Raw genomic sequence first — 17,841 nt, forward strand, 5'->3', positions numbered from 1 at the left:
CTACCACCACCACCAACCACCACCATAAAAGAGTTTAGTATGCTTCCTAAAATCAAAGTAAAACAACGTAACTTTAGTGGTGGGAGGTTAAAGTTATGATGTGTTAACAGAATCTTGGGTCATAAACACATGATGAAACACATGAGAGAGAAACCACATCTCAAGAACAAAGCATTGGACATGAAAAGGCAAATATGAGGATACCCAGAGACAGTCAATCACACACAGCACCAACAAGTGTCTTACCTGTTAACAGTGAAAGGCTGTCGAGAAGGCTGCTGCTTTGGCATACATATTATGCTTGGCGAGCTTCTGCTGGGGCTCCCTAACCCTGAACTGCTCATGCTATTTGTCCTGCTAGGAATTCCAATGCCCTGACCAACCTGGGAGTGGTTCATCATATTCCTAGGATTCATAGGCAAAATACCCCTGAAAAAGAAGTCCATTATACTAAATAAGCTCTCTACAATCACTCATTAAAATTCTCTATAAATAATCCATTGGTCCAAGCCTAGAATCTGAAATAGACTTTCAAATTGCATTCCTAATTTTTATTAATAATTATTTTGTCTAGTCATTCTAGCTCTTTGAAAAGAAAAGCTAAATTAATTAAATGAACAAAGTGCAAATTGCAGTGCAACTAATATAAGGGGATATATAAGATGACAGAACTACTGGTATGGCTATGACAAAATCCAAATGTATTTCACACACATATTTAGAATGGCATTCCAAATGCACGTCATCCCATACTCTTCATGTGACCATGGATAGCCTCCGTCCTCTGTTTTATTTTACGCTCACTAGAGCAATGATGTGTGGTGAGGGAGCTCTGATCACAATTACTTGGGATGAGGGGCAATTTTAAATTGCACATCTTCCTTTGAGGAAGAGAGGTGGTTTTTGAGAAAGTTCCCCAGGAGGTAACCAACCCTTGATGTCTGCCCATTGACAATGAGTGTGCTAGCTACAGGATAAAAACATCTTCCACTATACTTATCAATTTGCACTGACATAAAATGAGCATAGGGTTTTTTCCTCAATGAAAGGCACTGAACCAGAAACTCAAATAATTACGTTATTAAAAAATTAAAAGGTTTTTACTCTGCAAAGATACATTTTGAAAAATATTCTGGTCCACCGATAAATACCTGCTTGGAGATGGAGGCGTGTGAAGTGACACTGTTGGTACCCCTGTTGTTGGCGTGACGTGGCTCGGTAACTGAGTGCCTTGTGATAAGCTGCGATTTAACTGAGGGGTATTGTTGCTCATCCCCCTCATTGGAAGGCCTAGTGCACCTAATAAAAAAATTCAGAAGAAGGAAATTCATTGCCATCAGGAATGAAATTGCTATCCATCTTCTGGAGTTGGCAATTTAAAACATTTTTAAATGACCTAACATAAGATGCAAATTTTAAACGATATATTCAATTCACTCCAAATGGACTCTAATTTTAACAAAAATATGTTCTATTCCGAAATTTAAAATTATAAATGGATAGCCTTCATGTTTTTTTCATATTTCTGTTTTGCAATAAACTGTCAATAACTGTAACAAATAAGACGTTACAATATTATGACTAGATGTTGCTGCAAAATTTCTTAAAGGCATATTTGTTACATACAAACATATTTATATGTACATGCAAATATGCCTTTAAGAAATTTTATAATCTTCTGTATCTTTGATTTACAACTGATGTACAAAGACAGTGAACCCCACTTTGCTGAAATAGTTGATTTTTGTATTGTCCTTTTAAAATGCATTTTAGAAAGTCTCTTTACTATTTATACATATTTCTCAACATTACAATTTTTAAAACCCAACATAAAATGGCAGCAACTATTTAAAAACTCAACCTGATAGAGCTATAACAAGACAAAATTTTCAAAACATTTAAAAATTTTTTCAAAATATAATGACCTTAGATTTATATAGTGCTTCTGCAGCCAGATATGGGGATGGACAGGTTCTAGTAGGTATATTTTTTATTCAGATATAAAACACTAAAAAATTAACCAATTTGGATAAAATTATTTCAAAAATATGACATATTCCTGACTTTTTGTTCAGATAGTAAATATAAATTATTTTCTTAACGATCCAGATTATCATGGATAGCTAAAGATCTATTTGTTTTTTCCCTTTTATCCTTCAAAGCAAAGGTGCACAGCTACCATTTATGTTGTCCTTACATCTGTGAGCGTCTCCTTTCCTCCACCTTCCTGATCCATACTTTTTAGTATTTTTTGTTTCTACTCTGCTAAAGAATTGTACATGGGTCCACCAAGCTTATTCTGAACTGGAGGTGAAATAAAAATATTAAGACAGAGTGAGAGTTTATCAGGAAGTAGTTGACTTTTTCCAATAACAATGTCTCACTTCCTAACCTAGGCCTACCAGTGAATCACAAAGATTTCAATGTAGATATCTGGAATTTGGCAGCCTTAGAACTCAACTCGTTCTTAACTGCCTCTCAAATGAATGAAACCAATGAATCCAATTCACAATAGCTAATATATTCTATGGGTACCCTTTTCACACACATTCCAGTAAGATTGAAGCTTGATTTGCTTTTTCTTAAAACTCCTGAAGGGAACTGGCCTATATTACATGTTCATTTAATCATTATATGTATGCCTAGTTATTGTGTTTTGCAACCATGAGAATGCCACTAGCTGTAGACATTTTAATCTCAATCTGGGACAAAATAAAGAAACTAAAAATCAGCCTGTTTAGACTTCAGAAGAAATCAGTCATTTCCCTTCCTCAAAGCACACCAGTTTTCCTCTAGGCCTTTTAGGTGCTTCCATAAAGAACCATCAAAATGATAACTTTCCACATCACACATTCAACAAACGTTCACTAGCTGCTAGGGACACAGCTGAGGAAAAGATAAAAAGGCCCCTACCCTCGGGGAACTGACATCCTACTCCCCAAACTAGGCACCAGTATGAAGTCAGCTTGTACATTTCCCACAGGAATGGGTTTCCCATAGTTACTGACCACTAAGAAGTACTACACAATTTCAGAGTCAGAAGGGATCTTAAAGATCACCTAATCCAATGCTCTAGTTTTATGAATAAGGAATCTGAGCCTGAGATAAGATAACTGACTTCTCCATCTCTGGACTCCTAGTACACTACTATGTAAGCCCAGCACCACTAGGGATCAGCACCCTGTACTGAATTGCAACACCTCTCATCCATTTTTTTCTTCTGCTTTCTTCCCTTTTGAATGTTTCCTACTCTTCAAACTTCTTTTCCAAATCTCCCCCTTTTTTTTTTTTTTTTTTTTTGGGAAACAGAGTCTCACTCTGTGCCCTGGCATCACAGCTCAAAGCAACTTCCAACTCTTGGGCTCAAGCGATCCCCTTGGCTCAGCCTCCCCTACCTAGTAGCTGGGACTATAGGTGCCCACCACTACACCCCACTAGTAAATCTCCATTTCTTGCTTTCTTCCCTGCATTTTCTTTCTCGTCTTTATAGCTGTCAGTTTTCTCTCCTCTAGTTTTCCTTTCCCCACTCTCTACATATTCATCAGTACAAACAAACATATGCTTTCTAAAAATCTAGTTATCAATTTGGCCCCTTTTAATAATCAATAAGCCCTCAAAAAAATTCAATGAGATCTGAGCATTTCAACTCTCCAAATGCATATTATTCTATGCTGTACATTAAAAATTCATAATTTCAGAAATACTTTAGAGTTTAGAGATTATCTGAACTTCAGCAAAAAATTCTGGAGACAGAAACAAGAATGCAAAGGCTATTTAGTCAATTAGGGATCAGCACGCTTGAATCGACTTACAGTGCTAAGAGTGGAGGAAGACAATACGGAAAAATGAAAATAAAATGTCAGTGTTTAATTTTAGCCTTCAAAATTTATCTTTTTCATAAAAACACCTAATACATTCAAAAAAGCTAATCATATGTTGAACTAGCTCTGAAAAGATCAAAAGTGAGAGGAGAGCATCATTTCAAATTGGATCAATTAACCCTGAATACTTAATAATCAAGTTATTTTAATTTAAAAATTTAGTTTCTTTAAACCATGAAGAATACCACTGAATAAGAGCACACAAATATTAATTTTTAGGAAACAAAATACTAAATTTGAAATGCTTGAGTCAAACTATTACAACTGGGCGGCGCTTGTGGCTCAGTCGGTAAGGCGCCGGCCCCATATACCGAGGGTGGCGGGTTCAAACCCGGCCCCGGCCAAACTGCAACCAAAAAATAGCCGGGCGTTGTGGCGGGCGCCTGTAGTCCCAGCTACTTGGGAGGCTGAGGCAAGAGAATCGCTTAAGCCCAGGAGTTGGAGGTTGCTGTGAGCTGTGTGAGGCCACGGCACTCTACCGAGGGCCATAAAGTGAGACTCTGTCTCTACAAAAAAAAAAAAAAAAAAAAAAAAAACTATTACAACTGAACAGGGCTAAGGGAAGGAAAACTTTGATCTTTTACTAGTATAATTAGAAACCACCACAGAAAATCGTTTCCAAAATATTGTGCCAAAAATAAGACATAAAAAAGGGAAAGAACTCAAAGCATTTTTTGGGCATTAAAGAAGTAAAAAATTAATATATGTATGAATGAGTTTGTAAATAGCAGGCAACTAAGATGGCAGAATTAAAATTCATTGAGTACCTAGCAGCCAAGCACTATGCTACTTCAATCTCATTTTCTTCCTATAGCAATCCTCTACAGAGAGTATTTATCCCCTTTTTACAGACAAGAAATAAAAGACTAAACAAAAACATCTGAAAAGGCTATGATTGAGTCAAAATTTTCTTTTAATTCAACAATAATAAAGAATAATATGATATTAGGAGGATTATATGAACTTATTACGAATAGATTCTAATCTCTTATTTGGCAGGGTACTAAATAGTCAAAACAAATTCTTTATTGCTTCAGAATCCCAAGAGTATGATCTAATAAATTATTCCATGAATTACTTCCAATGCACAAACTGATTAAAAGCACATCACTTAAATACTTAACTATTAAGTATTTACTACTTAATTAAAGATGTGCCATGACATCTTTAATCTTTTGCTAAAGATAAACAATATTAATACAAGTTATATGAAATAAAATCACATCAACCAAATCTCTGAATACTCGTGTTTAAATGAAGTCCCCTAAGTTTTTATTGAAGACAGGGGGGAATCTTTAATTGATGCAAAAAGGCTTAAAAAGTATCCCCTTTTCCTTTCCGAAGCAATCAACTTCCTCTAGGAACCCAGTGTCACGCACGTATGCAATAAAAAGGGCAATCGTGCTAATGGAGCTTTATCTCAATGTCATACACCCAACTTCTCTGGCATTTTAGATGGTTAACCTTCCCAATAAAACTACTGCCTTGTGAATTTCCTTCATTAAATTCAAAGGATTTTAAGAATAGAAGAGACTCCAGAGACCATCCAACTAGGTTACATGTGAACTCCCACCAAACAGTAGGTGACTGGTCTAAGATCCAAGTAGTGATGCACAAAGATAATGATCTAATTTTTTGATTATTTGAACACCTTTTGCAGCCATATTACTTTCTACTTTTTATGGGAGTTGCTGACTTTTACATCATCCAGGAAACGTTAAGTGTGGATCTAATCTCCAGAAATTGTAATTTTGAGAAATTTACAGGCAGTGAGATTTAACACTCCCCCGCTCCCCCACCAGGTGTTTTCAGGGGTACAACTAAAGTAGAGAGTCACAGAATCGTCTTTAAAACTCTGTCAGGACTCAAAAGGTATTTTCTAGGCTTAACTGACATTTTACTTTGTTTACACATACTATATGTTTGACTTATAATCTTCTTCCTTCTTTCCCTATTCCCTTCCCTCAAATATACCCCTATACCTTTACCATTACTATCACTCTCCCCACCAAGAATACCTGCTCTTCTCTTGTTCTCAGAGATACAAAAGACCACTCAGAAATAAACAAGTGCTAGATCAAGGAAGGTTTTTATATACCATGTATCTGGAACACACGGAGAAGAGACCACCCACTTAGGAACAGATCTGGCCTGGGATGAGAAAAGGTCTCCTGGAGGAGAGGGAGGTAGTATATGAACTAAACAGCATGGGAGAGTTAGCCAGTATTTGGTGGTGGTAATGGTGAGGAGTCAGGTGGGTACAAATGTTACACAGTTCAGTCTGAAAGAACAAAAAGATATGAAAATGAGGACAGTTATGCACGTGAAGGAGGAGTGAAGTCAGCCTTTCTAGGTGCTGAGGACACTGGAGACAAGAAACATGAATGGAGCCAAGTGGCTTCAACCTCCCAACTACAGGAATTGCAACTATGTTAGAACCAGTTGAGACTCCCAGACAGCATCTAACCGGACCTTAACAGGAGCTGCACAGAATCTATCTGGGTGGCCCTCCCAAGTAGTTTCTGTGCTCTTTATCAAACTAAATGTCTGTTATAGATTAGTAGCACTTATTCACAAAGCAATGCAGGTATCACCCTTGGTACCTCTTTCACATCCCACATCTATCTCCAAAATATCCCAAATCTGACAACTTCTCAAAACCTCCACCATTAGTCCAACTCTAGGAACCCAGTGTCTTTGTTGTTGTTGTTGTTATTATTATCATTATTATTATTTTTGGCCTGGATTACTGCAGTAGTGGCTCCCTGTGTCTGTCTCTCTTTTATTCTCTTGCCTCTCATTCCTCCCTCATCCAGTCCATTTTCTATATAAGAAAGTGCTCTTCTAAAAGTGAAACTACATCTTCAAATCTTTCCCATGAAACTTAGAATAAATCCAAGTTCTTTACTGAATCTTTACAGGCAGACTGCCCATGATCTGACTCCTGCTACTCGAACACTTCTTTATTCATCGCACTGGGCTTCTCGTTCTTCCACTGACACACAGAGTTCATTCTCACATTCCCGTGACTTTGAACTTCCGTTCTTACTCTTGCCCGTATCTGAAAACTCACCCCTACATGCTCCAAGGACTTCCCCTCCTCAATATCCAGATTTCCATGCAAATATTACTTCCTCAGAGATGACCTCTTTGCCTGCTCCATGTAAAATACTGTATTAATAAAATACCATCTGACACAATAAATACTCAATATGCAACAAATATTAATTTGTTTCTCTGGTTTAACATGTCTATGGAAACAGAGTCAACAAACAGGTGGTACTAAAGGTGAAGGTAAAATGATACACTCTTAGGAAGTGATGGTTTTGACCAGAAAACAGATGTTTTATGGGGAAAACAATGCTATAGCTGTGTTTTTCAACTTGGAAAATAGCAAATATCTTGAGTTATATCCCACAGAAACATGAAGACTGTCTCTTGGCTGAAAGCCATGTAATAGCCTAACAGGTTTCCTCCTTGCTTTGATAAAGTGGGCCAAATCTACCCCATGCTGTGGTGGTTGTTCCCACAGTGTTACTCACAGTCTCTTCAATGCCAATCTGAAACAAGACTTCATCTGTGAATCTTTTTCTAATCATTCTCCACGACAGGTGATTATTTCTGCTTTTGACGTATCTGAACTTCTTACTCTACTTTGTAGTAAAACCACTTACTGTATGTAGGAATATCTTGTTCAACGTGCATCTAGCAGCATTTACTGAATGCCATGTGCAGAGTAGTGAGGAAACAAAGGTAATGGAGACAGTCCATAAGTAAATCCACCATGGCAGTCGGCACACTGCAGAGAAGACGGCTTGGAGAGACCTCTTCTATCCCACATCTGCAGTATCTAGCATAGCACAACACATATGGCAGACACCCAATAAATACCTGTCAATCACAATGCCCACCTTCTTTCTGAAGCTTTCCTGTACCACTGAAGCTTACAGTGCTTTTCATTTTGAAGCATACCTTTCAATTTTTGCACCAGCATCATCAGCTGTTATTTTATATACTGCAAATGTCTCACTCAACATGTATTTCTTCAAAGCAAGAAGTCCCAGAGCACTCAGTACTAATTACTAAATGTTTAGTGTCTGTGAAATGCCCCTACAATTTTTAGAGGCCTGAGTCCTTTGAGAATTCAGGTACAAACAAATGTGTATAATGGATTCGTTTAGAAAGCTGGTTAACCCATGTGCCTGGGAGAAAACAAGTACATAGGAAGCACTCAGTTAACGGCAGTTTCCCTCTCCTCCAATCCTGCAAGGCTCAATCCTGTTAGTAATTATGCTCCAACTGTATGGCTACTTAATTTCAATGCATTTACTATCCAGGATAACTTAATTCCTGGCTCTTTATTCATTCTAGTCCTGTAGACTGCTTGAGGGAGCCCATGGACTTACTCTACCCTCTAAAACAGCGGTTCTCAGCCTGTGGGTCGCAACCTCTTTTTAACAATGAACATACATCCTGCATATCAGATATTTACATTACAATTCATAACAGTAGCAAAATTACAGCTATGAAGTAGCAACAAAAATAATTTTATGGTTGGGGGTCACCACAACATGAGGAACTGCAGAAAAGGATGGTGGCATTAAGAAGGTTGAGAACCACTGCTCTCTAAGGTGTAGAGTATGTCCTCACTTAACGTTGTCAATAGGTTCTTGGAATCTGAGATTTTAAGCAAAATGATGCACAGCAAGTCCTTGAAAATTTTGTTCAACAACATTTCATTACAATGTTGATGACAATGAAAAAAGTAGTTTTGTTATATGTTGTCTTGCTGACAACAAGACTGACAAACACTGATTGATGATGTCAGGCGAGGACTCAGTGTACCTAAAATTTTATCTATAGACTCCAGAAGACAAGTAGAGAACATCATGCAACTTGAATACAAGAGTATGCACACAGTATTCACATGGAGTTATTTATATATTTGGATACAACTATACTATACTAGAAGCTCAGGTCATATAAGCCCCTCCTCCAGCATATTCTGGGTACCTCTGGTGCTGCACAACCACTTCCATCCTTATCTAGCAAATTGTTGGTTTGAGTGGGCAATCTTCTTTCCTCTCCTCTCCTTTTTTTTTTTTTTTTCCCTGACAAGAGTCACTGTTGCTAAAGTGACTCTGGCATCAGTCTAGCTCACGGCAACCTCAAACTCCTGGGCTCAGGTAATCCTCATGCCTCAGCCTCCCGAGTAACTGCAACTACAGGTGCCCACCACAATGTCCAGCTAATTTCTCTATTTTTAGTAGAGATGGGGTTTCTCTCACTCTTACTGAGGCTCATCTCAAACTCCCCAGCAAACAATCCTCCCACCTCATCCTCCTGGAGGGCTAGGATTACAGGTGTAAGCCAATGTGCCCAGCTCCCTTTCCACTTCTTTTACCTCTTAACCTTTCCAACTATCAAGAACACAGAATAAAACTCACTTTTTTTTTTTTTTTTTGAGACAGAGTCTCAAGCTGTTGCCCTGGGTTAAAGTGCCATGGCATCATAATAGGTCACAGCAATCTTTGACTCTTGGGCTCAAGCAATCTTCTCGCCTCAGATTTTCTATTTTTCGTAGAGACTGGGTCTCTTCTTGCTCAGGCTGTTCTCAAACCCTTGAGCTCAAGCAATCCATCCACCTCGGCCTCCCAGAGTTCTAGGATTACAGACATGAGCCACCATGCTGGGCCTGCTTTTTTTTTTTTTTTTTTTTCTTTTATAAAGAAACAGAGTCTTGCTCAGTTACCCAGGCTAGAGTGGCACTGCACAATCACAACTCACTGTAATCTTGAACTCCTGGACTCAAGGGATACTCCCACTTCACCCTCCCAAGTTGCTGGGACTATAGGTGCACCACCACATTTAGATAATTGAAAAAAAATTTTTTTCACGGGATCTTGCTATGTTAATCTAGACTAGTCTCGAATTCCTGGCCTCAAGTGATCTTTCTGCTTAGGTCTCCCAAAGAGCTAGGATTACAGGTGTGAACCACTGTGCCCAGCCAGACCTCATATTTTACTGGCCCAAATTCCTATTCAACTTTGCCAATCCAAATACAGAGTTAGGAGGAAAAAGAACTTTTAGTTCTATCAATTCAAATGTGTCATTATATAAGTTGCCACAGGAATAATAGTTGTCATCTACTCTCACCTACTAATTCCTTACCTCTCTGCCATTTATGAAAGTCAGTCCCTCAAATTTTACCATTCTGACTTAGTTAAACTATTACAAATTTAGCCCTCAACCCCCTCATGGTAGCTTGTGTTCTCCTGTCCAAGTATTCAATTAAGACTACTTACCAGCTAAATGAATGAAAGGGCCCCTTGGATCTGTCCTAACAGAAGACTGGCAACCCAAGCTTTTTCCACTAGTTGTAACTTCTAGATTTATATGCTGGAAAGGAATAATTACACCCTCACCTAAAACATTTCAAGTCCAGTTAGTCTAAGGCTCAATTTTTATGTATGCTAATACTTAAAATGTGAAGTTTAAACAGGTAACCCCTTACATTCAAAATGTTACTTCACCAATGTTATAGGAATATAGCCATTTAATATACTGAACAACAGGAAATATCTACCATATGTTGCTTCTTTTAAAACTAGTAAGTACCTTAAAATACTTTTTCTTTTGTCCATATATTAATCTTTGTAAATCCTTAACAATAAACACATTTATACAAAGACATCAATAAATGTCTATCATACCAAACATATAACTATGTATCAAACCTAATTGATTACATAGTTAGTCCAGCTACGATTTTACATTTGCAGGATAAAACAATTAGATCAAATATTTAAATGTCCAGATAGCTGATTATAATCACTACCATTCTCCTTTATAAAATAACCTGAAATTTCTCAAATGTTTTTCTTTTGTGGTTTTTGGCCGGGGCTGGGTTTGAACCCGCCACCTCTGGCATATGGGACCGGGGCCCTACTCCTTGAGCCACAGGCGCCGCCCCAAATGTTTTTCTCCATTCCATATCTACTCACTGCAGTGATAAACTGTGAGCTTTAAAAAGACAAAATAAGTTCTTTAAAAAGACAAAAGTAGGTGTTCTATAGAAAAGAGGCAGCTTTAAAGTAGCTAGATATTTTCATGGTAGGGATTACCAGAAGGGTAAAAGTCATACCAAAACACAGGCTAACCAGAACAAACCACTAGCTGATAATGTTCTCTCAACAACTAGGATAAACATAGGTGGACAAATAATATTTTTGTGTTTTTCTATTTAATTAGAGGAAAACTGCTGATACATATAAAAGAAATTAGTAAATTTTACTAATTTCTCTATTAACAAAATTGTGTTCTGTATCAAAGGAGGAAAGCCACAAAGATAGAAGAAAGCAGATGGGAAACCAGGTCTGCAAAGGGAAGTTCATCCTCCCACTAAATTTCAGAACCAGTTGGAAGGGTGAAATGGTATGACAAACTAGTCTATCAAAGCTTTGTTTTTCATTATGCTGGGAAAGAGTTCCAAATCAAACAAGTAATTTTTACTTGACGCCAGTTAAGATACAAGTCATCAGATATCTCTTCCAGTTACTCAATTATTTATAATCTTTGATGTGAATTTATAACACTTTCAACTCCCTCTTTCCATTAACAGAAATTATATTAACAGAGATGAGAGATAATAGATCTCTGACATTAAAGAAATAAAATATTATTAATATGTGATAATTTGGAAAATTAAATTTAAAATGTAAGTATATTTTATAATGTAGAGTTTTATACAAATTTTATGTAATAAAAATAGCTAAATTTATTGAGCACTTACTATGTGCTAGGCACTGTGCTAAGCGCTTTAGAAGTATTACAATACTTAAAAAAAAAAAAAAACACAGAATCTTGGAAATAATGGAAAAAGCACTGAACTATAAGTCAAAAATGTAGACTTCATACCCAGACTAAGCTAAAGCAAAAGAAGTATTTGCTAAACAAAGAACATTCACAAACTGTTGCTAAGTAATGGACTTACAGTAACAAACAGGTCAAAACACACACACACATACACGCATATATACAATCTATTCAACCCATCACACACAACAAAAAATTCTTTTAGGGGTGGTGCCTGTGGCTCAAAGGAGTAGGGCGCCGGCCCCATATGCCGGAGGTGGTGGGTTCAAGCCCAGCCCCAGCCAAAAACTGCAAAAAAATCCCCCCAAAACAAAAAAATTATTTTAACTTCCTTTAACTGAAAAAACAGAGAATGTCTATTTTTAGTTTGTTTAGCAAATTCTTCTCCAAAAATATTCCAAAAAAAACATGCAGGTACAAAAGGTGTTGAAATAAATTTTAATCTATGCTCTAAGTGGTAACAAATTTAATATTAGCGTAAGGCCTGAAATAATGAGGCTTTGCTATGTATATAGAAAAGAAAAGCAAACTTGAAAATTAAATATCTTTCAAGTTCATAATAAACCCACAAGGGCAGCATCAGTGCTTCTTTATTTGGTACTTTTTTTTTCTTAAACGAAAGTATCCCCAAATAAATACAAAATTCTTACTTTGTTGCCCGTATAAACTTGCCCCAAACTGAGACAGCTGACCTGATGTAGATGGTGATGCCAGCATCTAGAAACAAATTAATTATATTAGAGCATAACGAACATGGAACATTATATTTACACTTTACAAATCTGTACAACCATAAATGTAAAAATCTAACACATATTTTTCATTCTCCAGAAAAGCATAAACACTACATCATAAATTCCAAATTTAAGAGATTACCACAATTGAATGGAATTAATTTTTAATACAATTTTTTTTAAAGTTACACTAAATCAAACTATTACAGCTCTATTGCTATACTTAAAAGGCTAACTAGACACAAAGACAACCTCAAAACGTTAGCTCTATAAATTTACAACTAAAATTACTCTTAGATAATATTAATATATTAAGCTAAATTCTACATTCCGTTTATTGCCTAAATACAGAAGTTTTAGAGCTTATAAAACTATTTCCTGATTTTGAAATACAAATAACTGATGTGTATTGAATGGGTAGAAAAACCTAACAAATATACACATATTCATATATTGAATGGAGAGATGATACAATAGCAAAGTAAAGAAAGAAAATATATACACACACACACACAGGTATGTAATTTACTCAGTTTATTAGTAATATGAATTTCATGGCACTCGTACATGCCTTTGAATTTACTGATTAATGTCTTTTTGTCTTAGTAAAATATAAAATTCTCTGAAGTCATGCTATACTCATGTAACATAATACATTCATTTTTATATCTCCTCACAGAATTGAGTACGGCAGTGCTATACACAAGCAGATACTTAAACCAAGTAAATGAAAGTGTGTGTCTGTACATTCCTTAGCTTATATTAAACAACCATCAAAACACCTTAATTAAGGAAGGCATAGCTATATCATCAAGGAACTTAAAATCTAGTGAGGAAAGAATGAATGATACAACTCCTTATATTCTAAGGCACAGTGTGGTAAATGCTTTAAAGGAAGTATTAAAGCATCAATAAAGAAAGAGGTTGAGGTATCAGAAATATTTTGTAAAGGAGATAAAGCTCGCTCCTACTGGGGTACAGAAGAATGGGAAATAGAGTATGTTGGGGCCAGAGCATGAAGGGTGTTCTTTAATCACACACACATAGCTGCCAACTACAACAATTAAGAGACAAATAGGACGGGCACAGTGGCTCATGCCTGTAATCTACCACTTTGGGAATACTAAACTACAACAGCAGAAGTGGGACAACTGAGAGGCACTCTGATGGCAGAAGTAACAGTATTTTATGTCCTGATGAACTACCTAGGATAAAGGAAAAAAAGGGTGAGTAGAAACCACGAAAGAGAAAGAATCATCAGACGGTCAGTCCTCCATGGTCTTCAGGGAAGGAAAATCATGCTGACATTGACCAAGTTAAAAAGTCAAGAAAAAAAACTTCAAGCAACGGAGGTTTTATACAACACATTTCATATAATTTTCATGTCAAAAATCTAAATTAATTATTCTAAAGTTCAAAAATTATTTTATACAACAGGTGTTTTAAACCAATGATACAGACCCCACTCTGTGGTAAGGCTAAGTTACACACCACTCGAAAAACAGCAATGTTTATAATATAGCAATGAATTTCTAAAAAGTATAAATCTTATAAACATTCCTTCTCAAAACCAGAGGTGGACAATCTAGAAAATTAAAACATATATTCAAACTAAATGTTCTTTACCAAGTATAATCCAACAGATCAAAAACACCCAACCAAGTTCTTTTCTTAGGTACCATAGTCATTACTGTTTCTACATTAATTAGAAATATTTTCTAAGTATATCAAAGGTTCATTTCCAAATTGTAAGAACATGATCAAAGGAGATGTATCATTATTAAGCTTTAGTTGGTGACAGAAGGTAAAAAGTTTATATGCAAAAACTTATGATATTCTGTCATCGTAAACTACAAATTAAAGAATGTAGTTTTTCTAAAGACTCTAAATATAGGACATTGGCCAGTATGTGTGCCTGAGTTAGAAGGATCCACAGTGTGAACATTTTAGAAAGGACCACTTAAAACCTTACATATTTCAGAAATTCTTATTTCTTGAATACTTAACTCCAAACAATAGACATTTTATTCTATTTTCAATGATTACAGGTACACCAAGACATCCGCTCTCTCAATGTGGGAGGAAGAAGTAAGTGCTCCCCCAGGTCAGTTACTCAAAATCAAGAGCATGAAGATGATTCACCTACCATACTATGTGTAACATTACATACCATCTCCTCTGTGTGCCACTACAGAAAAGTGAAGTTTAAGAGTTTATAACCCTCAAATTATTGCCTCAAAATGCGTCAAAATGCAAATATCTAATTTATTTCAAAAATACTATCCCTAAGGATCTATATTTTTCAAGTCTGAAAGCTTATTTTATGAAATAAATCAGTGCTAAAAATGGATTTAACACAATAAAAGAATATAAACGGGACAGATAAGCTATTTATGACTGCAAAGAAAATGCAAAAGAAATATACTCTGGAAAAACAGTAACTACTGGTAACAGACAATTTACATATTTTTAAATGCTGAAAGTTAATAACATATAAGTGAATTTCTTAGAAAATATAAAACTTCAGATTAAGAGACACAACACATTAGGGAATGTAGCATAAATAAAGCAAGCCCAGAGTTTTGAATCTTGGTTCTACCACTTACCTATGAAATAGCCAAGCCTCAGTTTCCTTCCCATAAAATCGAAATAGCGCCACCTGCCTCACAGGGGTGAAGTGAAAGTCAGATGATATAAGACCTGGCACAGAGCAAGCGCTCAACAAATGGTGGGCAGCAGCTGCTAACAATCTGATATCCTTTTTAGATCAAAACCTGCATCCTCATTTAACAGCAGAAAAGGGGGTGTTCCATCTTTGGGAAATACGTTAAACAGTATCCTAAACTTACATAACATTTTGCTGAAGGAGCAAAAGAAAGAAATTTTTCTTCAGAAATTCCAAGTAAAGTAAGGTACAGAATTTGTATCGAGAGGAGCAAAAGGCGGAAAAAAATTAAACGTCACCTAACCTCCCAATATAAAATCATAATAGTTACATCTCCCAGATCTCTTTCAGATTCACAATATACATTGCAGTCAAGCATCATCAACAGTAAAGCCAGGAAGCAATTGGAATAAATAGCAATGTGGTTCTCGTTATTTCCCTTACCCACCAAAAGCCCCTTTATCCTTTAATATACAGAATGGCAAGGAAATCGACAAACTGTCACAAGGAAATGTAACAAAATTTTATTAAATAAAAAAATCCTAATGGTCATTACCAAGGCTTTTAGAATGCAGTTTCTCAACTGCTGTGGACATGACCATAAAAAAAACTTGCAGTAGGTTTTCTATCTGATACTTTGCTAGCACTCAGCCTATTGGGGACACTTTATTAAATAAATATGTCACTGCACAATATACTTAAAGGTATGGCGATAACATGATTCCTAACATTAGGTTATTATTCCAGGAAAGAACAACAAATGAATTACAACTTCTGACTATATCATATCTACAAAGAAAGAAAGGGAAAGGAAGAAAGCATGATCTAGACAGAACCTGAAGAGCATTTTAAATTTAAAAACAGGATGATTAAAAATATGGAACTACTGAAATCAGAACCAAATCTAGCAAACAGGCGCAAAAAAAGAAAGAAAATAAGAAGATAATGTGTTTAAAAGAACAAAAGGAGAAAAGAAGGGAAGCGAGTAGGCAGAAAAATAAAATAGTAAGTCACCGGACCCAGCAGTCTGTGAATCAGATAACAATAAAATAAGCTGATTAGGTATTTGAAGTAATTTTCATTCAAATATTCTTAAGTTTACATAAAGAATTTTTTTTTTTTTGCAGTTTTTGGCTGGGGCTGGTTTCAATCCGCCACCTCTGGCATATGGGGCCGACACCCTACTCCTTTGAGCCACAGGCGCCGCCCTACATAAAGAATAATTTTAAAAAGTGTAATAATCCATGTATTTAATTCCTTAGTATTAAACACTAAAAATTCAAGTTTTTTATTAAAAAGCACAGCATTAAGTACCTTTGTAAGTGTATTATCTAAATTTGTGGTTAAACTCAAGTACAGATTCACAGAGAGACATATGACTGATCTGAGGAATTTTAAAGGCTTTACTGTGCAGCACTAACCTATTTTCTATGGACTATATTAATTACACTCCCACAGCAATTGCTGCAATGCTCCCTACAAACACTGGCTATTCTCCCACATAAAAGAAAAAGCCTTGCTTGTATAGTTAAAACAGTATTTTCTCACTGTTTCGATTATTATTATTACCACTTATGAAGTTACATATTTTGCAGCTATGTTAAAATGTGATATATTTTGAAATACATCATTTTACTGTCTTTTCACAATTAGGCTTTACCTTTTCACATGCCAAGGTTGAAGAGAATGTAAATGATTTTAAGAGGTTTTAGAAAGCTCTCTTCAAATGATTTGATATTTATTTCCAATTTCTTTAGAGTATGCCCTCATATATTTACATTTAACCGTCAGATATTGTTGCTATATAAAAACATTTATAAACATTTTTTCTTGTAAAAATTTTAAGATGATTTTTGAGTTTTTATGTAATCATATCATCTGCAAATAATTGTTATTTTTCAGTAACAACTCCATTCTCTGCCTCACTTTAACAAAGATTCACTGAGAAAGCCTGCTATTTCCTAACATTATTTATAGGTTCTAAGAACCTAGAACAGCTGTAAACCAGATAAAGTCATTGCCTTTGTTAAAGCCTAAATTCTAGTGGTGTTAAATAGGGTAATTAATAATTAATGGACATGTACTTTCAGGTAATGATTGATGCTATGATTTTCAAAAAGCAGAGAAACAATTTAAAGGATAATGGGAATAGTGCCGATAGCACTATAGAAGGCCGTCTAGGAAAAGGGTGGTCAGAGGAAAGGCTTCTCAGAGGAGGGAGTCTAGCAGAGATAGGAATGTAATAAGGGGAAAATGCCTTGTGAGGCTCTGGGGAAAAAAACAAAACAAAATCAAGTGCCTAGAGAGGAACAAACTTAAGGAGCTGGGAATCAGCCAGGCTGAATACAGTAAGTAGTGAAATACTAACCAGGAGAATAACGATGATCACAGAAGATATTCTTTTTTTTTTTTTTTTTTTTATTGTTGGGGATTCATTGAGGGTACAATAAGCCAGTTACACTGATTGCAATTGTTAGGTAAAGTCCCTCTTGCAATCATGTCTTGCCCCCATAAAGTGTGACACACACTAAGGCCCCACCCTCCTCCCTCCATCCCTCTTTCTGCTTCCCCCCCCATAAACTTAATTGTCATTAATTGTCCTCATATCAAAATTGAGTACATAGGATTCATGCTTCTCCATTTTTGTGATGCTTTACTAAGAATAATGTCTTCCACTTCCATCCAG

General features: G+C 36.0%; 1 protein-coding gene and 1 non-coding gene across 5 annotated transcripts in view; one reads left to right on the forward strand and one right to left on the reverse strand.

Moving 5' to 3' along the window:
- The window catches only part of CNOT2 (CCR4-NOT transcription complex subunit 2), a 112,730-nt gene that overhangs the window by 24,178 nt on the left and 70,711 nt on the right, over positions 1 to 17,841 (reverse strand). For 3 of the 4 annotated variants that reach the window (XM_053582860.1, XM_053582858.1, XM_053582859.1), the window contains 3 exons: positions 12,407 to 12,473; positions 1,152 to 1,299; positions 247 to 429 (listed from right to left, as the gene is read on the reverse strand). In XM_053582860.1, coding sequence (XP_053438835.1) covers positions 247 to 429; positions 1,152 to 1,299; positions 12,407 to 12,473 — 398 coding nt within the window. Of the gene's footprint in view, positions 1 to 246; positions 430 to 1,151; positions 1,300 to 7,555; positions 7,732 to 12,406; positions 12,474 to 17,841 lie in introns of those variants that run through there. The other variant, XM_053582861.1, reaches the window with a different exon arrangement.
- Positions 15,702 to 15,822, forward strand: LOC128582887 (small nucleolar RNA SNORA32). Its single transcript, XR_008379308.1, has one exon. It is a non-coding gene; the product is annotated as a small nucleolar RNA SNORA32 (small nucleolar RNA).

This window comes from Nycticebus coucang, chromosome 3, assembly GCF_027406575.1.
Source record: "Nycticebus coucang isolate mNycCou1 chromosome 3, mNycCou1.pri, whole genome shotgun sequence".
Taxonomy (NCBI): domain Eukaryota; kingdom Metazoa; phylum Chordata; class Mammalia; order Primates; family Lorisidae; genus Nycticebus; species Nycticebus coucang.